The sequence below is a fragment of the Neomonachus schauinslandi genome, chromosome 5, assembly GCF_002201575.2.
Source record: "Neomonachus schauinslandi chromosome 5, ASM220157v2, whole genome shotgun sequence".
Classification (NCBI taxonomy): domain Eukaryota; kingdom Metazoa; phylum Chordata; class Mammalia; order Carnivora; family Phocidae; genus Neomonachus; species Neomonachus schauinslandi.
Genome location: NC_058407.1, coordinates 107,597,977 through 107,621,757, shown reverse-complemented (window position 1 = coordinate 107,621,757; position 23,781 = coordinate 107,597,977). Strand labels below are relative to the sequence as shown.

Here is a 23,781-nt window from a genome sequence, read left to right as displayed (position 1 = left end):
CATTCCCTCTTCCACTTATAACCTTTGAACCTCATGAGGTTTAAGCAAATTAAAGTATTAGATTCCACCATGGACTCAAGGTAATGAAAATCTCTGAGGCCTCAGATGAGCTGCAAAAATAAAGACAGTATGTGAATTCCTTGGGTCTATGACATAGTGTTATTCAATGGGTATTTAGGAAGGCTCTTGAAGTGCCTTATCCAGGCCTCATCCAAAAGTAAGCAATGGTTTGGGACCCAAGTGCTCTGTGTTCTAGTCTCAGCCCTGCTGCTAATTCACTGGGCACTTAGAGATTGGGTTAAATCATCTGTTTTAAACATCCTTCCAGTTCAGATTCTAGGTTGTAAAAGTGAGCAAAATAGAACACCTGCATTAAGGGAAAACTCAACTCTGGGTGTGTGTGCACATATCTCTCAAGGACAAAGACAGTTTTTCTTCTGGACTCTTAGTGATTAAAGATTGCATAAGCAAAAATAGACTCATTTATGAAAATTAATAAATTATGTAATTGTATAAAAAGTTCAAGCAGTGTGCATGGCAACAATTTCTCAACTCTATAAAGTGGCAAAAATCCATATACATTTGTCACCTCTGAGAGAATCAGCAATTACCCTTAGGAGTTTGCAAGTCAGAAATTCTATAACTCTGGATGCCTGGGTAGTTGTGGTAAACCCAGACCTGTTCACTCTAACTATAGGGATCTATGCCTTCTTACTTTGCAATAGGAAGAACAAAATATAGTTTTCCACTGAAGGAAGGCTGGGACTCAAGACATCTAATAACGTACCCAACACTTAACAATATTATGAAGTTAATTTACCAAATTAAGGAGAAGAGCTTCCTGTGCCTTTACTGTGTGTTTTCTAATAATAATTCAATATGTGGTAGAACTATTCCTACTTGCACATCTCTTATGTCCTGCATTTGTAAACATTTGGAAAAATGGTGGTCTGAATTCAGCAATGAAGTATGTTGCCTTGGGAGAAAAGAAAAGGTAACTGGTTGATTTAAAGTTTAGGTCCATAGTTTAGTTTTGTTAAATCCATACTGCTATGAGATCAAAATTAACTCCAGGAAATCTCATTCTCTATATTTTAGCTGCCATTTTCTGCTAATTTCCACAGGAGTTCTACATGTATTGCTTTCTCTCCTTGAGGAAAATTCCTATTTTTTTCCCAGACAGACTTTCTGCCACATGATAGGAAAGCTCAAAATAAACTAGATTCTAAATGACATGAGAAAATGAAAATCTCTCTCTATTCTCTGACCTGATATGAACCCTGGCACTGGTAGATGCTTACTAAATGTTCACTGAATAAAGTTATTAAATTAATGAAATAATGGAAGAATCAAGAATTTGTAGATCTTAACAACATGTGAATATACAGAGTTTACAAATGTGTCTGTGATTCATTTTGATCCTTTGTAAAATGCTCTAAGTTTGGGTTAGTGGGTGCCATTCAGAGACTGGCTCTCCAGCATTACCCTACTGGATAATTATAAATTCCATAGAAAATCTGAGAACATCCTCTCTACCAATTCAGATTGGTCCTGGCAGACTTGAAGCTTTGTGAATTCCTGGTATGACAAATTGTCATCAAATGCCAGCAAAATGATGTCTGGAGAAAAATGTTCTGTTAGGTTCACTGAAAATGAGAACAGCATTTTTCCCTTTGGTTCTTCCTAGAATAATTTATTATAGCTGTAGAGCACCCCCTTCCCCAGGGTCATTTCTAAGGAAGTTTAAGTTCAGATTTTTCTCTCAATGTCTTTCAATAACCTCTTGTGGAGTGAAAGATACTGTGGCCAAATGTACTTTGCAAGAAATAAACATGGAATTAAAGGAAAACTACTTCTTTTCCCCCTCAATATGTCCAGTCATAGCTTTGGCAACTCTGGAATCAATTACTAGTAATCCTGCCAGCACCTTGGCATTTCTTCCAGGGCCAGAGGAGGGACAAAGGTGATCTACTTATATGCTACCACTGCCTTTGTCTTTTCCCCTCTTGTTGCTGTGTACCCAAGGACTCAGCAGTCATTACCTATATCTTAGTTCCTCTTTGTTGGGTCAAAAGTTAGTGAAGAGTGGTTGGGTAGATTGATGAACAACACTTTTATTTTCAGCCTTGAGGATCCTCAGCCTCATTGGGGGAGACCAAAAAAATAATGAAGAGACTTTTCCTACAAAATGAATTAACAGCTTTCATATAAATAAATGACTCAATTATTTTATCTTCTAAAAAGAGTTTGCTCATAAAAATGAGAACAACATTTATTTTCACCTCTGAAGAATAATAACACCAAGCTATAAGAAAGAGATATAGTGTGTGCTTAAGAATTTATTCATTTACCTGACAAATGTTTATTAAACACTTATTATGCCCCAAGCATGGCTTTAGTTTCTGGGGAGACAGTTTCTGGGGAGACAGAAGTGAGTAATATCAAAACAGACCCTGTTGTCAAAAAGTACACATTTTAAAAACAAACAAGCTAATAATTTAATGTAATTTCAAATGATGTTATGAAGAAAAAGAAAGGTAGGGTAAAGAAAGGGTGAGTATGTGCATTTGTCTGAGAGGGCAATATTTCAATGGAAGACCCTGAAGGACATAAAGAGAAAGATCAGAAATGAAGGCCCTATGATGCTGTAAGATTTGAAGTTGCTCAAAAGCTAGGAAGGAGGTAGGTGGTATAGATGGGGGATGACAAGGGCTGGGCCCCAGTGAGGTGGGTCTTTTAAGCCAAATTGAATTTTACTCCAAGTGTTATGACAAGGCACTGAAGACTTTGACAGGGAGTGAGGTAAAATCTGATTTCTATTTTACAAAATCACTTTGGCTATTTTATGGGGAAAGAGTGATGGCAGGGAGTGGCAAGGAGGCTTTTTCCATACCCCAAGCAAGGAGAAATAGCAAAGTGTCACCAAAGGATTGCATTAGAAATTTCTTCATTTGAGTTGATTGGCATGGATATTCCCTCATAAATTCTGTCCCAGAGTTGTACTATCTCAATCTCAGAAGTAAGAATCCCGATAAAAGCATTCTGTAATCATGTTTCATATAGTTGGGTGTGAAAGTCATTTTTCCTTTCTCACTAAGCTTAGTTAGATGATAAGGTTGTTTATGTAACCTCCTGAAATGAAAGAAAAAAAATGAGGCAAATTATGTCACACAAATGAAAACACTTGATAACAGAAGGGGAATTGTTGTTCCAACAGAAAAAGATAATTGTGGGCTAGAAGGAAAGACAGTGACGTGGGGATTTGGACACACCAACCAATCCTCAACACTCCCAGTAAAGATATAGATGCTTGAGAAAACAAAACAAAACAAAACAAAACAAAAACACACAAAAAATGAAATATCCCATTGCACTGTTTAGTGATTTATTACATTTTTAACACCAAAAATCTAGACAGTGTGGCCAAAGAGAGGATTTCTGTAGCATTTCTGTGTGTGTTTGGCAGTGCAAGAAATGTAACTTGAGCATTGAAATATTGGAATTGCCAGGAAATGTTCATGGCTTTATATAGATAAAGGAACAATGTTGTTTAATTTGGGACCACCGAAGAAAACTGGGTATATACAGACATCTGAACCATATAGTCTCCTCCTTAAAAATAGACATGTTTGTACCATTTCAGTCTACCAGATATAATAGTGAAATGAGAGAAGAGTTTTTCACCTCTATTTTATAGGAAAGGGAAACACAGAGAATGAGCAGAATTGCTCTCAATTCCATAGTGACCAGATCAAGCCTTGAAACTCCAGATGCATTTCCTCATCCCCTACTAGAGCTACTACAGAGTCTGGTCAGCTAACAAGTGGCTGCAAGTCATCGTATGCTGTCTTTTTTTCACATTGTTCCACTTAGCAGGGGAATGAGTTTTCTTGGCAGAGAAAATAGAACGAAAGGAAAAAAAAAATGTTTATTTGCCAAAAGAAAAAGAAGTTTTGAAGCAGCATATATGTCTCACACATAGACACACACACACACACACACACACACACACACAAATCATTCATCTCTTAGAAGCAGTATATTTTTATCATATTCTTTTCTACTTCTAGCCATGTGAAGATCTATTGTTCATGTAGTTCAGTAAGGAGCTAAATAAGTTAAGAGGTAGAGAATGAAACCCAGGGAAAAAGATTAAAACATATTGAAAAGCTTAATTCTAAAGGACAGGATGAAAGATAATTCTACAGCAATCTACAAATATACCAATTTACACAGAGGTTGGTGACCAATTTCTACCATTGTCATATAATTGGATGTCTTCTGATCTCTGGTGCAAGTATTCTGATCTAGCTCCATGATGAACACAAGAATGGGTTAAACTTCATGATGAATTTCTGCTTTATTACAACTAAAACTTCTGGGAAGTGAAACAACTGTTGAACACTAGAATAGTTTACACCAAATGAGAGCTTTACCAAGTAAACTATTCCTCTGTGGCCCATTTCAACACTATTCTCAGTCCCCGTCATTTCTTTCTTTTTATCATTGGATATATTGTCCCATACACTCTTTCCCTTGTCTTAGGTTTCCAAACCCTGACATATTTCAAGTCTTAGTTCACATCAGACCATAATGAAACTCAATGATTTTCACCTTTTATGAACCTCTGCAACAAAGTAGAACTTGAGAATTTATAGATATACCATTCATAGTTTTGACCGTTGCAAGAGATTTTGATTCTTATTACTTTCATTAGGCATGGATTGGAATCATGATGTGAAGGAGGAAATCACTGATTAGTGAGGAAAACTAGTCCACTGTTGAGCATCTACAACTTAATGACCTTTTGTTGTTCTCTACCTGTCTTTGTGCACACAGTAACCTCAGAACATGAAATTTGGAATCTTCAAGTTTCTCAGCATATACCTCTGGCAAATCTCAAGGATCTATTGTACCTAAAGTCTGTATCACATAATGCAACCCAGGGTCCAGAAAAAGCCTAATTTGAATACTTCTCCTTAGGAATTCTGGAATATGATGGCATGCTTCTTAGTCTTTGGTTTACAAATAAAGGCATTTCAGCCAGTGAGAATTGGATTTAAACTTCATTTTCACAGTTCCTATTTAGTGTAAATAAAAAATTGGGGAGAAAAATGTTTTGGAGAGTTTGGAGTTCAGTGTGCAATAGTGAGTCCAATAATTCTACCAAAGCTACAGTATGAAGAAGGCATATTGAAAGTGTCTTGATACCACAGTACAAAGAAGGATTTCAGCTCTGATCCCAGAGAGAGCCAGTGGGAAGAAGTTCCACTCTCAGTCCTGTGGAAATGGCAGAGAAGCTGAAGAAAAGTAGAATCATGCCAGAGAAATTTCCATTGTCCAGCTCTATGAAATTTAGGCTAAGTCCTTTAAAAACGATCTCTAACAATATCAAACTAAGAGTACTGCTCAGAGTCCACATAAGTGTTGCAATTGTTGGTAAGGTAGACGTTCCAAGAGATACGACCAGTAGTGGGAGATGGGATCCTCAGAATTGGGAGAGAACTGACCCAATCTGCAAAAGTACTGAGTTGGCTTAAAGACAAAATAATATTAATATGCATCATGGATTGAGTTCTTTCTAAGGTCAACACTATGCACATTGTCTCATCTAATCCTTATATAACTGTTGTTTGAGGTAGGCATTACTAAGTCATTTTACTGAGCAGGAAACTGAGGCATAGAAAATTAAAGCAACTTAACCAAGAATCACACTGGGTGTAAGTGGCAGGGTCAGAATTATGTAATTTCAGGGCTCCTATTTTTAAACCTCATGATCTATGTCTTCTACACAATGGTAAAAAAGGAAGAAGACTACTCTTGTATTAAAGAACAAAGCCAGGGGCTCCTGGGTGGCTCAGCTGTTAAGCATCTGCCTTCGGCTCAGGTCATGATCCCAGGGTCCTGGGATCGAGCCCCGCATCAGGGTCCCTGCTCGGCGGGGGGCCTGCTTCTCCCTCTCCCTCTGTCCCTGCTTGTGTTCCCTCTCTCACTGTGTCTCTGTCAAATAAATAAATAAAATCTTTAAAAAAAAATAAAATAAAATAAAAAAATAAATAAAGAACAAAGCCCATGTAACTCCACCTCATAAAAGGAGCCCTAAAGCTGGCTATCTAATAGATGCTGTATGATGTAAGAATCCTGAGGGGGAACCTCAGTTAGAATGGATCCCAGCCTTGGATGTTCCAGGAATAGTGATAGCCTGGAAACTCAAGTTTTCCCTTATAGTCTTCTCTAATCATTTAATGTGTGGCATGCATCTAGTTATAAATTCTCACTTTCAGGGTGAGAACTTAGTCTATAATAACAATATTTATTTAAGAATACTCAACATTTAATTGATAGATTCTCATTTCTCTAAGATGAGAAGTTTCATTATGGCCCTATGGAAATGGAAGGCAAAAGACTGACAATGATTACTTTTTTGGGGGGGGGGCTGGGTACAGTATACTTTATTGATGGTATATGACAAGGCAGGGCTCCCCAAGCCCCTCCCCTTCTTCAGGGGGTCTGGGATGGAAACGGTGGAGGTCGGGAGATTCTCAGTGTTTGGGGGGATAAGTTGGGGCAGGGACTCCCTAACAGCTGAGGGCCTCTCTCTTCCTCTTGCTCTCCCTGGGGCTGGTGGTCCAGGGAGCTCTTACTCCTTGGAGACCATGTGGACCATAAGGTCCACCACCCAATTGCTGTAGCCAAATTCATTGTCATACTAGGAAATGAGCTTGACAAAGTGGTTGTTGAGAGCAATGCCAGCCCAGGCATGGAAGGTGGAGAAGTGGGTGTCACTGTTAAAGTTGCAGGAGACAACCTGGTCCTCAGTGTACCCCAGGATGCCCTTGAGGGGGCCCTCTGATGCCTGCTTCACCACCTTCTTGGTGTCGTCGCATTTGGCAGCTTTCTCCAGGCGGCAGGTCAGATCCACAGCGGACACGTTGGGGGTGGGGACATGGAAGGCCATGCCAGTGAGCTTCCCGTTCAGCTCAGGGATGACCTTGCCTACAGCCTTGGCAGCACCAGTGGAAGCAGGGATGATGTTCTGGGCAGCCCCTCGGCCGTCGTGCCATAGCTTCCCAGAGAGGGCGTCCACGGTCTTCTGGGTGGCAGTGATGGCATGGACGGTGGTCATGAGTCCCTCCACGATGCTGAAGTTGTCATGGATGACCTCGGCCAGAGGAGCCAAGCAGTTGGTGGTGCAGGAGGCATTGCTGACAATCTTGAGGGAGTTGTCATACTTCTCATGGTTCACACCCATCACGAACATGGGGGCATCAGCAGAAGGAGCAGAGATGATGACCCTCTTGGCCCCGCCCTTCAAGTGAGCCCCAGCTTTCTCCATGGTGGTGAAGACCCCAGTGGACTCCACAGCATACTCAGCACCAGCATCACCCCATTTGATGTTGGCGGGATCTCGCTCCTGGAAGATGGAGATGGACTTTCCATTGATGACAAGCTTCCCGTTCTCAGCCTTGACTGTGCCGTGGAATTTGCCATGGGTGGAGTCATACTGAAACATGTAGACCATGTAGTTGAGGTCAATGAAGGGGTCATTGATGGCGACAATATCCACTTGGCCAGAGTTAAAAGCAGCCCTGGTGACCAGGCGCCCAATACGGCCAAATCCGTTCACTCCGACCTTCACCATCGTGTCTCAGGGACGCGGCTGGCACTGAATCAGAAGATGCGGCTGTCTGTCCAACCGGGAGGAGCAGAGAGCTGACAACGATTACTTTTTAAAAGGCTTTTCTTTTGTGCGAGACATATTAAAAAAGAGACTCTTAAATTTCCTGGACAACGAATGTTTTTCTCTTAGATAGCTATAACCTTCACCCTTACTTTCAGTTCTAAACTTTTAGAGCAAACAAGACACAATCAACTCATGGACCAAACCTGCAAACCATGCATATGTAGATTTATGTAAATATTAATGCAAATCAGGCACAGCCACTGGGCTTCTGGGAGGTTACAAATGGAGCCCTTGGTACAGCAGAGGTCAAATATCCTTGGCTTAGAGCTCAAGTCTACATGCAGATTTTTATAGGACAATGGCAGCCCCTAAACACAGCAGTCTTTAAATGCTGTGATAATTCTATTCCTGGGTAGTTTTCAGTCATAATTAGGAAGGGGTGACCTAGTTCAGAGAAAAATGAAGAGCAGAATGAAACTGAGCTCTAATATTCCAGTTTATTTAAGTTGAATATTGATTATCTCCCAGGCCCTGCTTTCCTTCCTTTTTCATGTGTCCATGAAGGGACCTGAGCTGGCATGGAAAATGGCTTTTTTATTTCAGTTGGCTTTGATCTGAGTACTGAATTTCCCTAACTTACCTAAAATCCGGAAAGCCCAAGGCCGTTGTCCTTGAAAAGGCTTCAGTGTAGAGGAGCCACATGCCTTGAAGTGTGTGAGCACCCTCCCCACATGCTGTACCACCACCACCAGTGAAATTATAAAAGCAACAGAGACTCTGCTATGACTATTACAACTACTAATACTGAGAGCTGTGGATTTCCATTCCAGTGAATTATAACCAGTGAACAAGACCACTAAACTGGAGTCTGAGAATATCCTTGTGGGAACTCACCAGATGATCTGGGTACAGTAGGCCAGGTTAATCCCAGTCCCTCCGTCTCAGAGCAGAGGAGGTCTGTGGAGCACATGGGGGTAACCATGCCAAACCATTGGACCTGGATGAATTGGCCGAAATGGTCTTCTGCCATCCTTGTGTGCACGTCAGCTTTAATACCTGAGTTCACAACCAGGGGTTTTGCTTCTACTGCAGGGTTCAATTAATTGTGCAAAGTAGTTAGACTTTGAGCTCCACCAACACTTCTTGCCCAGAAACAAATCTCATGCAGGGTGACTTTAACAGTTCCCAGTGCTGGCTACTCCCAATCTACTGCCACAGAGCACTGCCTCCTGGTTTCCCCAAACACCGTCTTAGAGCCTGACAGTGAGAATATTCCTGTTCTCTTAACGTGTTTCCAGGACTGTGGCCAACGGGAGACACCAGGTCATTAAACACATTCACAGCTGAATGACTAAAGAAAAGACATGATAGTTTTAATTAATTCTTTGCAGTTGAGCCCTATGTTCTTTGGATAAGATTATTACTTCTATGTTCCTCTGATTCCACATCTATAAAACTGAGATCAAAATGCCAATTTTCTTCAATGAAATGGTCTGGAAAATAAGAAAGATAAAAATCTAAAAGCATTTACAAATATCTATTTTTAAGTTGAGAAAAAAACATTGGTGAGTTTAAAATCAGCCAAATTCCATGAGGAGTTTCTGTAGAAATTTAATCGATCAGGATAATTGCGGTGGTTGTAGTGATAACAAAATGTGAACACAAAATTAAAGGAGTGGGGGTGGAGCAACTAAAAAGTCAGAGATGGACTTTGCTCTGTTTAGTACAGATAGCCAACGCACTTGGGAGGAAAGAGGGGTGATGGGGGAAGCTTTTCTTTGAATGAGACAAGAAAAAGCGAACCAATTATGCCATGGATCAGGGGAATGGATCAAAACCCAGCTTTCAGTTTGCCGGATAAGCACTTTCAGTTAGACTGTAAATAATTCTCACCTGTGCTTAGGTATAAACCATGTAAACCGTACCAATATTTGAAAGAGAAAATTGTCCTCACTTCTAATTAAAAGGTATTATATACTCAGTCGGCTGTGTTGTCCAAGAACCCATTAATCAAAGAAGCCATTACATCTCTACTTACATTAATTCCATTATTGTATCACGTGAGTTATGTTCAAACATTTATTGCCCAATAATTTTCAGAGAAAAATGTAATAACTTGGGTGGAGATATCATTAATGTGTAGAGATTTTTGGCACAGGAGTTAATGAAGTGCATGAACTAACCCTCCAACCCCAATTATAATGAACTTTTCCAAATTCCAAGGCTAATGGGTAAGCTCCAAATGCTGTAAATGAGATTGCTGGATTCGAGGAACACTGTGAATGTCAATTTAGTCCTAGGCTTTTGTAAGGATAATATCAGGTAAACAAAATCAGAGACCTTTCTCATCTTCTAGAATATTTGAGGCTATTTCTTACATGCCCAATAATTTTTTAGCAAAAGCTTCAATTATAAGAATATATAATGGATATAATATATATATTAAAAAAAACTTTCTAAAACAGGCAGTTGATTCTACCTTTTTAAAATCTCAAGTGGTAAAACAAAATATCATTACAAAAATAATACCAACAGGGCTTTATAGGTTATTATAAGAGAATTTATCATGTGCGTTGCCTTTTATCACTGTGCTTGTCAAACTGTAGAAATATGAGATAAATGGTAATGGCCATCATGTAATATTTGCTTTAGGAAGTCTGAGCAATCGTAAAAAGACACTGGACTGCCGAGACCTGATACTTGGTTCCAGACTCTTGAAATGGCACAGATGTACTGCAGATCTGAGGCAGAAGAGAGAGACAAAAAAATGAGAACATTTGGATTTGGGCTCAGTCAATCACAGCATCCGAACATTCGGAGTGATCTCAGGAGTTACATAGACCAGACAATTCTTAGTCAGAGATGAGTTGAGGTCGGAAACTGAGGAATCCAATTGCCTCAACCGTAGAAATACATGGGATATCAGGGAGACCCCAGGTCCACAGGGAGAAGTTTTCATTTTTTTAGCAACAGAAAGTCAACAGAACATGTTTAAGTAAAATGATGTGTGAAATCCCAAAGTATAAAACATACAGAATAGACCCACTTGGGATGAAGGCAGAGGGGATGGAGAAGAGCCCCCCCACCCCAGGCCCTGCTCCCTAGATCCACTGCAGTTTTCCTATGGGAAGTTATCAGATGCTTAGATCTCTGGGGAACTGCTTGAGTTAGGACTGTTCTGGTGTCAAAAGAAAACACTCAATATGAATAAGAATGAGATCAAGCAAAATAATAATGATGATGAGAATTATCTCATAGAGAGGAATTCTTAATCTCAGGAAACAAACTGAGGTTGCTGGAGTGGGGGGTGGGGTGGGAGGGATGGGGTGACTGGGTGATAGACACTGGGGAGGGTATGTGCTCTGGTAAGCGCTGTGAATTGTGCAAGACTGTTGAATCTCAGATCTGTACCTCTGAAACAAATAATGCAATATACGTTAAGAAAAAAAAAAGAAGAAGGTAGAGGAGGGGAAGAATGAAGGGGGGGAAATAAAAGGGGTAGACGAACCATGAGAGACGATGGACTCTGAAAAACAAACTGAGGGTTCTAGAGGGGAGGGAGGGTGGGAGGATGGGTTAGCCTGGTGATGGGTATTAAAGAGGGCACGTTCTGCATGGAGCACTGGGTGTTATGCACAAACAATGAATCGTGGAACACTACATCTAAAACTAATGATGTAATGTATGGGGATTAACATAACAATAAAAAATTAAAAAAAAAAAGAAATCTAAGGAACCACATTCATGTGGCTCTTTTATCAATCAGAATTTTGATCACCATTGTAACTCCCAGAGAATATGGTATGAGAGGTGAATTTTCTGTCCATGCAAAAACAGTAATAAAGAAGTGAAAGTGAAAAAAAAAAAAAAGAATTATCTCATAGAGGAGCAGTGCAGCTGAGTTTGAGGGAGGGACCAGAAATGGGATGGTTGGTCATCAGATATCTCTGTCTCTGTTGTTCCCTTTAAATACATACATGCACTTCCAAATTCCATAGGAAAAGATTATGATTGGTCTAATTTGGGTGGGAACAAAAACTCTAATGGGATGTGGTGTTGTTATATAGGAAAAATGAGGAGGATAGGGTCACATCCTTCAGCTTGTGTCACAGGCAGCTGTGGCCTAACTTCTCACTGAGGCTCAGGGTCTGAGCTCCAGATCCTGTGGGCAAGGATGACTGAGGACCAGGAAGGTGGCCTCGAAATACCGAACAAGACCGAAGCCCAGCTCTTTCCCTACAGCTTAAGGTCAGGGAAGAGAGCAGCAGGACTATTGAGTTGGTAAGTCCCAAACGCTACCTAGCTAGGTCTTTGAGACACTCCTGACCAGTTCAGGATTGCTTTCTGAGTCAGGGCTGGGGCCGGGGGTGAGGGTGGGGGGGACCAGTAGAACCTGCAGGAGTCAGTAGAGCTCTGAGCATGTGGCCTCTGCTGGGAGAGAACTGAATAGGCCATTAAAACTTCCCATAATGGCTTTCTGCTCCAAACAGTATTTGTGGGGAGAGGACATCCCAGGGCCTCCTGCTCTCTCTTAACCCTTCCTAACAAAATGAGTGATCTGTGACAGGAGAGAACAGTTCAGTTCCAATAACATGCAATGCCTGAACCAAAATTAAGGGAGCTATGTTGAATATACATGTTCTCTGAACATGAACAAACACAACTGGTCTACACCTTCTAAGCTAACATTTTCGACATACATAGTCTTGGGGTGTATAAAAATTTTCTAAGAAAAGATCTCATGAAATAATTTCAAGAGCTGCTCCCATATAGTACCTTGGGATATTTTTCATTCATGGAAAGACTAATAACATGAAGCTTGTCTGCATCTCGGTGTGGTACATATTTTACTCATTTGCCTGATTTGACGAGGATTTTAATATCACATGGTTGCTCAAAGAAGGACATGGAAATGTTTAGAAGCAGGACTCGGGTTTTAACGTCAAACGTCCACTCCTAATGCTTCTGCTAAGAAGTAACAAAATATTTGTCTCAAAGATAGTTAACCTCTCTTCCATACACAATCAACAGCACACTGCATTGGCAAGCATTACGTAACGCCCCTTCTCTTCCAGGGAGGATGGAAATCTTTTTGCTTCGGTTTTCGGCTTTTCTCACAAAGATGCGGAACACCAAGAACACACACCATTCTCCAACAAGTGAGCTTGTCTTGAGACAATTTTTTAAATCTAATTTAAAGATTGGGACACTTGGGTGGCTCAGTCGTTAAGCATCTGCCTTGGGTTCAGGTCATGATCCCAGGGTCCTGTGATCGAGCCCCGCATCAAGCTCCCTGCTCAGCAGGGAGCCTGCTTCTCCCTCTCCCACTTCCCCTGCTTGTGTTCCTTCCCTCGCTCTGTCTCTCTCTGTCAAATAAATAAATAAAATCTTAAAAATAAATAAATAAAGGTGAATGTCAGAGCAGTGTTTCCCCTCTATAGGAACTAAGGAACTAAAATTCCAAACATACAAAAACTGTCCTGTGTGACTCTGGTGGGGGGCAGGGCTTTTATCTGCAAGGAGCTCGCCAGTCCTCAGGAAACAGTGCCCAGAGGAAGAGCAGACACCTCCATTCATAACCCTGAGGTGACAGAGGAGAGCAGCTTCTTCTCCTTCTCCTCCTCCTCCTCCTTCTCCTTCTTCTTCTTTTTTCCAATTCCTTTCTTTCCCCTAAGGACTCGGATGTATTACATATAAAACCAACCCATGGCTTTTCTGACATATTTTGCCCAAGCTGGAGTTATACACATGTGCCAATCACCAGTGAAAGGTGATTACTTATTCAGTAAAGAGGAGCTTTGAAGAACAGTGGGACATAGTTCCACATAAATGACACGTTTTATCTGTTTTTCAAATAATTCATGGAAAATACTGACATAAAGTGCCAATTATTTTTTCCCCATGAATAGGGCTGGCAGTCTTATTGTATACTTTAAAAGTCACTTACAATTTACTCACCTTTTTTTAATTCCCCAGGGAAAAGGATCTATTTTCTTTGCTCTAAAGATTAAAGTTCAATTTGACTTCATATTTTGTGAAAGGGACACTTAAAGACATTGCATACTCATATCCTTCCAGATATCATTACAAGCTGTAAACTGGTGATTGATGTCTACTAGGATAGCCTCCAGAGGCTGCATGCTAGTTAAAATAATAAAGTGCTCCTTATCCTCTGGATGCATTTGAGAGAATAGCAGGTGGTCATTGTTTACTGTGCTAAAGTGAGCCACTCCATTTGAGACAGCTCATTTTGGACCAGAGCTTAATGCCATGCCTGAGTGATTCTACTTCTAACAAAGCTGCCAACAGACTCATTCTCGTTGTTTAATTTGAATGAGAATTAGCTGTTGCCGCAATGCAAGCCCAAGACCCTCTATTACGAAATGGTTTGCTAGACATGTTTATTGAAGTCTAGTGGCTACAGAATTTGGAGGGTAGTGGGAATGATAGCCACTGGAAGACACTCCTCATTTCTAACCCCACTATTCTACGTTAGACTCAAGTAGTCATGGCGACAGGAGAGGGAGAGGTGGTCACATCCTTCGGCTTGTGTCACAGGCAGCTGTGTCACTTAGACTCCCAGGGAAGGACAGGATTCAGGGAAAACAGTGGCCCATATATTTTCATTAAAGGAAGAGCATGCAACCACTCTAGGAGCCATCAGGGTAATTGACACAGAGCCCTTCTCAAAGAGCATTACATCAGCATGAGCATAGGGTCCGCCTGTGCCATGGCTGCTGAAGTTTCAGTGGGAAGGGTCAAAAAAAGCCACACACAAAAAAAAACCAAAAACCTGGAATTTGCAAGACACCATTCCATAAAGTATTGTCCAGGATCCAGTTGTAGAAAACTTTAGGATGAGCAGTAACTTAATCCTGGACAGTTGGCAAGTCCAGCCACCTGAAACATGGACCATTCTAGCCTAGTGCCCTAAAGCATGCATTTTATAATGTGATCTAGAAAATCTGAGTTTAAAGACATGAGTGTCAGTGTGCTTTAGAAAGGACTCACTGGGGTCCTGGTGTAAGCATGAAGGCCAAACAAGAATCAACACTCCTGCTTCTAAGCAACTGTTCCTGTCCCAGGGACCAGCTTATTTTTATAGATTTATTTGTGATACTGTTCTCCCGTTTCTGCTCAGGAAACACTCAATGTCATATTTCTCTTTAAAGAAGATAGATCATTTCTCTAAAACCAGATGAGGTTCATGGAGCTCAGGGTGGTCACAAAAAATTATTATCGAAGTAGAAACAATCAAGGTAGGAATGCAATCGGTATTGTTACTAGAAGAAGAAAATAAACGCCATAATTCAGGGTCATTGTGGCAATCTTTATTTGCTTATTAAGTTATTGTTACTCCAAAGATTTTTTTCTTCGTTCAGTCAATGCAGCCTGGTAAATACCTATACTTTGTTTCTCATGGCATTGATCTGCTCATTCAGTGATTTTTACCAATGATGTTGGGCATTCAAGATTTGGTGTAAACATGTATGTGGACAGGTTTAGAGTCCTCTATGGCTCTATGCAATTTCTAGGAGCACATTACACCGTTTCCTTCAGGGAACAATTCTCTACCTGTTGGAGGTCTCCTGTTCTCCAGTTTAAATAGCCTTAACTATGCTTATCTTTTTTTCTAAGACTTACTGTCGATCCTTATTCCTTTTGATTAATCTCCTTGGGAATCTCATACCAGCTATACAGTAGTTCTGTAAAGGCTTCAAGAATCTCCCAAATTTAATCTATTGGTGGCAGTTTGGGGAATAGATTGAGTAATTGCTTATGTTTTCTGGAAATACTGTATCTTGTTTTATGACCCTCATTTCTCAGAGTCTGGCTAACTTATGAAGTGGGGAAAAAAACAAAAACAAAAAGCAAAACAAAAAAAATTTACTAAGTCTTAGATAAGAACAACATGAAGGTGATCCTCCTAGAGAAGGTAAAAAAAAGGTACCAAAAATAATGGAAAGGGCAGTTTCATCTCCAGCAAAAAGGAAGTACCCATTTATTCTTTCCTAATGAAGTCTATAGTAGGAGAAAATGCTCTGGCTCCTGGGCAGTTGGATGCAGTTCTTTTTCATTGTTGTTATGAACTTTGGATAATGGTATGTGTCATAGACCAGGTAAGAAGTTAGATCCCCAAATTTGTAGAATCCAGGCCTTCAGAGAGCTGTGGAATCCTAATAGGTGAGAAGTCAGGAGTTGGAATGCAAGGGTATCAGGACGCAATAAGACAGAGGCTCAGCTGCCAGGAAAGGATTCAGGAGTCCAACACCCACGTTCTGAGGTCAAAGCAAAACAGAGGGTCAGAAATCTGTGTACATGTAGAACTCTGTTTGTGAGGCACATGGGACAAGGTTTGCAAATCTGTCTCTGCCACAAAACAAAACAAAACAAAACAAAAAAAAACGCTTATCTAGTTTCTGTTGGGGCAGGAATAATTCTCAATTTGCATCCTGTTCAGGGCCTGAAAATAAGGGCTGATGATGATGGGGATATAATGGAATATTAAAATGACTTTATTGGACAAGTGTATTTGTCATGATCTCTATTACCTAATAGACCCCCTTCCTGTTATTTGTTTATTTTTTCCAGCCTTATTGTGTATAATTGACAAATAAAAGTTGTATATATTTAGAGTGTGCAACATGATGATTTAATATATGTATACATTATGAATGCTCAGAAAACATTACTGCAGGGTTTCCAACTTCTACTAATCTTCAAGACCATCTGAAAACTTTAGATATAAGATATCTAATCTTAAGGCATATCATCCATATCAACACATAAAGTTCTGCTCCTTCTGAACTTCAAGAAGCAGGCTATTTCCAATACCTTTTATATGGAAAAAAAATGCATCTGGTCCCACTCTAGAGCTTTCTCTGGCAATGACCAGGATCACAACAACCACTTCTGTTTAAAGGACGGAGCTAGGAGAGGAGGGAGGTAAGCTGGGACTCAAAAACAAGAAGTAGGTGGTGATGGGGAAAGAGTTTGAGTTTTAATAACATGAAAGCAGAAAAAATTTAAAGAGACAATAAAACATGCATACATTATTCAAACATTTATTGGGTGTTTTCAATGTACAAGGCACTTCATATATAACGAGATACCAACGGATTCAATGAGAAAAATGTTGGTGATCTCTAGCCATTCCCACATTGAGAAAGCAAGAAATTTTCCAGAGAACCTGAGACATCGAGAGAAAAATCTAGGCAGATTTAGATAGATGGTCCTTCTATACCAAAGCACTTCGGGGAGTACCTACTAAAATGTAAACAGCACCAAACTAAGGTCTGGGTTTCGGTTTTAATTTTACAATTTTGAGCAAGTCTGTAAATTTTGCTGACTCTAGTTTCTAACCCTAAGGTACAAGATGCTTTATCATCAGAGTTTAGTAGGAAGGATATCATTGCCTGTGAGCTGTTGGGTATTATAATAGATTATGAACAAGTAGAGGGATGTCATAGAAGACAGAGAGGCCAACTCTTTCTGGGAGAGACATCAGAGCAGCTTCACAAATATTTGAGTTGGGCCTTGACCAAAGAGTACAAATTCATAAGGCAAATAGAGATGGTGAGCAGAATATTTCTGGCAGAGGGCAGAGGAAACAGCATTTATCAAGGCCCTGAAGAATTCATCCCTTCACCCATTCTTTCAACTAATTAGGGAGAATTTATTATTAATTACTCATTAGTTCTTATTTATTAGTTATATTAACTTTAGTATTATTATCTAATACTGTTCTAGACAGTTTAATATGATAATAAATAAGACAGGTAATGTCTCTGCCCTCAGAGTATAAAATCAAGTGGGAGAGAAAGATAATAAAATAAGTAAAAGGTATAATTGTGAAATAATATGATATAATAGTAAAATTTCAAATAATAAGTGCTATGAGAAAAATAAAGCAGGGTGTGATAATGGATAATGAGGGTAAAGGTGGATAATGAGGACTTCTGTGAGACAGTAACATTTGATCTGGGACAAAAAAGAGCCCACCATGAAAGATCTGGGGGAGTTTCAGGAAGAGGGATATCAGCACATGTGAAGACACGAAGATGGCTCTAGCAGGAGCACGCTGAATGAAGGGTTGATTAGGTGCAGATGAAGTCAGAAAGTTAGGTGGGGACCACATCTTATGGGGTCCTGTATACATACTGAGGAGCTTCAACTTTAAGTATAGAGGCAAGTGTAGAGGCAGCCAATGGAGAGTTTAAAAGGATGAATGACAGGACATGATTAATATGCTTAATAGATCACTCAGAGGGTAGACTGGGTGTCAGAAGATGAGGTAAGAATGAAATCAATTATGACAGTGCCTTCTCAATAGTTCAAGTAAGAAATGACCATGACTTTAACTAGGATATCAATAGTGCAGATAGTGAGAAATGATTGAACTATTTAAAATATTGTTTTCCATGGAGTCAGTTGGATTGACTTGGATGTAGGGAATGAGAAAAAGAAAGAAAGAAAGAAAAAAAGATGGCTCATAGATTTTTGGCCCAAAGAAATGGTGGTGCCTTTCAGTAAGACAGGGGAGGCTGGAAGTAGAACATAAACGGAGAGAAAGACAGTTCTATTTTGACATCTTAAGTTTGAGATGCTTATTAGACACTTAGTCAGAGATGTAAGTAGGGCTTAAAGAAAAGCAGGCACATGCCTTGAACTGTAACGGGTGCCCGGTGGTTGAAGAGCTGCACGTGAGGAGAGAGCACAAGTCCAGGCTGAAGAGGCCAGCAAAGACCACATCAAGGAGAGAAGTGCGTGGGGCGCCTGGGTGGCTCAGTCGGTTAAGTGTCTGACCCTTGATTTCGGCTCAGATCATGATCTTAGGGTTGTGAGATGGAGCCCTACATTGGGCTCCATACTGAGCATGGAGCCTGCTTGGGATTTTCTTTCTGTCTCTCTCTCTCTGCCTTTCCCCCTCCCCCTTGCATATGTTCTCTCTCTAAAAATTACATTAAATAAATTAAATTAAAAATTAAAAAAGAAAAGAAGTGCATGACACATGAAGATGGACTTTGTACTGTAGGCGATGAGGGCCTAACATGGTCAGTTTTCAGTTTCTGAATACTCACCCTGACAACGGTGTGGATGGTTCACAGGCTAGCAAGACTGGTAAAAGAAGACTAGTCAATAAATTATCATTATTAATATAAGGCAAAGTTCAGAAAAACCTACCTACAGTAAGGGAGAAATAGTGGGAATAGAAAAAGGTTTTGGACCTTTTGGGCTCCAGACACCAGTGGTCTCTGTAAAATAGAGGCTAAGCTGAAGACAAAGACCCGGGCTGGTGATGATGTAGAAGTCATCAACATCTGGATAAAAGCTGCAGGCTTGTGAGTAGACGAGACTGCCTGGAGTAAAATGCAGAACTAGAAAACAGGAGCACCAAGGAGATGTTCTTGGGAACAAATAATCTCAAAGGCTACTGGAAGGTAACAAGCCTGTGAAGGAGGAGGACTTGGATAAGAACATCTTTAAGCTAACTGTTTAGTTTTAGTTAAGGCTATTTAAACTGTTTTAGTCAGCTCGGGCCGCTATCACCAAGTACCATAGGCTGGGCAGCTTACAAACAACAGAAATTTATTTTTCACAGTTCTGGAGGCTGGAAGTCTGAGAACAGGGTGCCAGCACAATCGAGTTCTGAATGAAAACTCCTTTCTGGGTGGCAGACTGCCAACTTCTTGTAGTATCCTCAATATGGCAGAGAGCAGAGAGAGGAGGCAAACTCTCTCATGACCCCTCTCTCTCTCTCTCTATCAGGGCATTAATCCCATTCATGAGGGCTCCATCTTCATGACCTCATCAAATCCTAATTACTTCCCAAAGGACCCATCTCCTAAAACCATCACATTGGGGGTAGAGTTTCAACATACGATTTTTAGGGGGACACATTCTTTCATAACAGTAACTATCAGCTCTAATATTCTATAATTAACTATAATTTAGAGTAGGTCAAGAAATGGATATTGAGGAAGGAAGACAATAAACATATTATAATGTTCAGCCCTATGCAACTGAGGTCTGCAGTTTTGTCCCGAAGCTAACTGTTTAGCCTGAATGTGTCGGTCATCAGAGTCTGATTTCTTCATTAGAAGATGCAATACCATGTTGCAGAGGGGTGGGAAAAGGGACAGAAGCAGAGAAAGGGGATGAATATATGATGCATCATAAAGTTGGTCTTTACTAAGTATGATTGATTTCTGGGTCCATCCTTCAAGAAGCTACATGGACTGTATTTGAGGATGGTTCACCTGGGGGAGTAAGGGAGAATATTGATCCACCATCTCACTAATTAAAGTTTTGGCCCAGGGCACTTTAACTCTCTCACTCTTTAGGTTTTACATATGTGGCCTCTGGACAGTATCAGCAAGGAAGCCCTTGGGTAGAGGTGAAGCACACAGCATGGGAATGAGGGAAGGGGAAATCAATGTGCAAAGTAGCCCAAAACTGTGCAGGAAAGATAATGCTCCATGGATGGCTGGAACAGAGACAGAGAAGAACAAGCTCTGAAATGGTACTTAAGAATTATCTGGTTTAGTAACTAAATGCAAAGAGTAGTCAGGTGTTTTGAGGTCTTCTGTTTATTCAGAAGTATTTATTGAGTACTTGATGTTCCTGACACTCTTCTAAGATCTTTGAAATATATTTCCATGGCAATCTCATAAAGTAAGGACTGTTACATGGTCATTTTACAGACTAGGGAACTGGTGCTCAAAGAGTTGAGTCCTTGGGCCAAGGTCATATGCTAGTAAGGGGCAGATCTGGAACTTGAACCCAGCTCTAACTCCTTTTTTTTCTTCTAGTTTTTTTTTTTTTTTTTTTTAAAGATTTTATTTATTTGACAGAGAGAGACAGTGAGAGCAGGAACACAAGCAGGGGGAGTGGGAGAGGGAGAAGCAGGCTTCCCGCCGAGCAGGGAGCCCGATGTGGGACTCGATCCCGGGACCCCGGGATCATGACCTGAGCCGAAGGCAGACGCTTAATGACTGAGCCACCCAGGCGCCCCTCTTCTAGTTTTTATTTAAATTCTAGTTAGTTGACATATATGGTAAAATTGGTTTCAGGTGTAGAATTTAGTCATTCATCACTTATAATAACACCCAGTGCTCATCTCAACAAGTGCCCTCCTTAATGCCCATCACCCATTTAGCCCATCCCCCACCACCTCCCTCCAACAACCCTGTTTGCTCTCTATAGTTGAGTCTCTTATGCTTTGCTTCCCTCTCTCTCTTTTCCCCTTCCCCTATGTTCATCTGGTTTGTTTATTAAGTTCCATATATGAGTGAAATCATATGGCATTTGTCTTTCTCTGACTTACTCTGCCTAGCATAGTATGTTCTAGCTCCATTCACATTGTTGCAAATGGCAAGATTTCATTCTTTTTGATGGCTGAGTAATAGTCCATTGTATATGTGTACCACTGATGTATCCATTCATCAGTCAGTGGAACTTGGGCTGTATCCACATTTTGGCTATTTTAGATAAAGCTGCTATAAATACTGGGGTGCATGTATCCCTTTGAATTTATATTTTTTTATTCTTTGAGTAAATACCTACTAGTGCAATTGCTGGATCATAGGGTTGTTCTATTTTTAACTTTCTGAGGAAACTCTATCCTGTTTTCCACAATGGCTGCACCAGTTTGCATTTCCAACAACAGTGCAAGAGGGTTGCTCTTTCTCCATATCCTCACCAACACCTGTTGTTTCTTGTGTTGTTGATTTTAGCTATTCTGACAGTGTGAGGTGATATCTCATTGTAGTACTGATTTGTATTTCCCTGACCATAAGTGATGTTGCAGCTCTAACTCCTGAATCCCTTCTCATTTCACTACATAAGCTCACACCAGACCAATTATATCAGAATTTATTGGGAAGGGGCCTATGTATCAACAGTTTTTAAAATTCCCCAGCTAGGGGCGCCTGGGTGGCTCAGTCAGTTAAACGTCTGCCTTTGACTCAGGTCATGATCCCAGGGTCCTGGGATCGAGCCCCACATCGGCTTCCATGCTCAATGGGGAGCTTGCTTCTCTTTCTCCCACTCCTCCTGCTTGTGCGCATGCTCTCTCTCTCGTTCGTTCTCTCTCAAATAAATAAGTAAAATCTTTAAGAAAAATAAAATAAAATTCCCCAGCTAGTTCAAATGTGCATCTCGGCTTGGGCATAATTGCCTTATTAAAAAAAAAAAAAGCAAAGCAAAGCAAAGGAAAAACCTTCTTTACCCACTGATTTCAAATATAAGTTGGAATTATATTTTATTTTATTAATGTAAAGACTTGTTGGATTCAATGTGGGAAAAGGGCTTCCATGTAGTTTAGAAACCTGAGTAGCCTGTTCATTAAACCCTAACGTTCAGTGCTATGTTGAGATCACGTCCTTACGTTTGATAGCATTGCCTTTCATTGCTCTTTTACTGCTTTGTGATCTCCTGAACTGTGTTCCTCCAGCTAAGGATTAAAATAAATAAATAAATAAAAATAAATGTCTCTAGATTTTCCCTGGTAAAATATAAATCTTAGAAAATCAAATTCCAACTTGAGAAATCTGGTTTGGATCAAAGAAACTGAGTCATTAATCTAGATCTTTCTGCAAAACTGGAGCCAACCCAATTCCAGGCCATGATATATATGGAAGAGGCCAGATATTTAGAGGGATATTAATTCTTCCTTATTGTTGATGTGTTTGTGCTGACAGAAGAGACAGAGACCAATGGCAGAATACTGAAAGGCTGTATTTGGGTATTTTTAGCTTGATTAAAATAAGGGATGATTTAAAACTATTTTAAACAGCTCTTCCCACAGAATCCTGCAAAGCTTCTAGCCTGATCGCTGGATGGGAGAAGCTTGGCCAAAGGATCTGGATGATGAAGAAGAACCTCTCCCATTCAGATTGAGCCTCCAGCAGTCAGAGGTTGTACCCCATCAGTCTAAACAACATTTTTTGTGATGTAAACACAGACCACAGATGGGAATTGTCTTTTAGCATCTTAGATGAGAAACCCCAGCGGTTCCCATGGACCGCTTAAAGACATTAAAAACCATTCTGTCATTGGCAAAGGGACTGTTTACTCCCTGAGAAACACTCCCAGGTGACAGCCATCACAGGTAGGTTTTGAATCATGGGATGATGCTAATGTGAACTAAGCTTGCATCCCTGGAAAAGCCTATTTCCAGCCCTCTCCTGCTGCTTCATTATCAAAGGGACTGGTGTCCTTGACTCCCATGGCCAGAGTGGAGAGGGGAGGAATGAACCTTGGTTAGCCAGGAGCTCTTGCCTTGTTACAATGCTGATCCTGCCTTTTCTCCATCGGATTCATGAGACAGATGAGCACTTCTGGTGCTGATAAGGCAGAAACACAATCATTATCCTGCACCCATGTATCTTGCAGAGTAACTTGGACACGCATTCCATTTCAGCACCTCTGATGGTCTGACTCATTTCCTCTACCCTGAGGAGAAACAAGGATTGCCTGGACAAAGCATTCATAGCCAATGAATCGGGCAGTTCTCCAGATTCTGAGAAGCTTTAGTGACAGGCCTGAAAACCTGTTCTCTGATAGAGTTCTTTCACCACTGACTCTTTGTACAGTCTGAGTTTCATTTCACTGATGTGGCTAATCCAATGCCTTACTTGTGAAAAAAGAATCACAATTACTTGAGAATGAAAACAAACAAAAACAATGCTTGGCCAAGATCTCTCCTGTCTTTCCCTGCCCTAGGACTCTTCAAGCGCAGATAGAGCCCAGGTGAAAGTCCACAGTGTTGGATCAGTGATAGAGCATATTCAAACCGAACTGTCGCCAATGTTTATTTACAGCCTTTGCTTGTTAATATTTACACTCTTGGCAAAGCAGAATTCTATAGGAAAAACAAAACAAAACAACTGGATCTACCCAATCCTGTACCTCATCTTAGAGATGATGCTGTCTCTGAGTCATCCAATTGCCCAGTTACCAGAAGGCCTCACGTTTACCCTTGGCACATGTGGAGCCCTTGACCAGTAATACTTCTCTGGCCATGAATTCATACATTTGGCTTAATAGTGACACAAAATTGATCCAAAGTACCATTTTCAATGGATTTTTCTCCT

General features: G+C 40.5%; 1 protein-coding gene across 1 annotated transcript; it reads right to left on the bottom strand.

Annotated features, from left to right (window-relative positions):
* Window positions 1-6,709: 6,709 nt before the first annotated feature.
* LOC110576815 (glyceraldehyde-3-phosphate dehydrogenase-like) lies at window positions 6,710-7,684 on the bottom strand. The gene has a single exon (XM_021686026.2). The coding sequence runs from the start codon at window positions 7,640-7,642 to the stop codon at window positions 6,710-6,712; it is 933 nt and encodes a 310-aa protein (XP_021541701.1). The 5' UTR covers window positions 7,643-7,684.
* Window positions 7,685-23,781: the final 16,097 nt, after the last annotated feature.

Coding starts and splice junctions, on each gene's coding strand:
- LOC110576815 (XM_021686026.2), bottom strand. CDS start 7,642: ATGGTGAAGGTCGGAGTGAACGGATTTGGCCGTATTGGGCGCCTGGTC.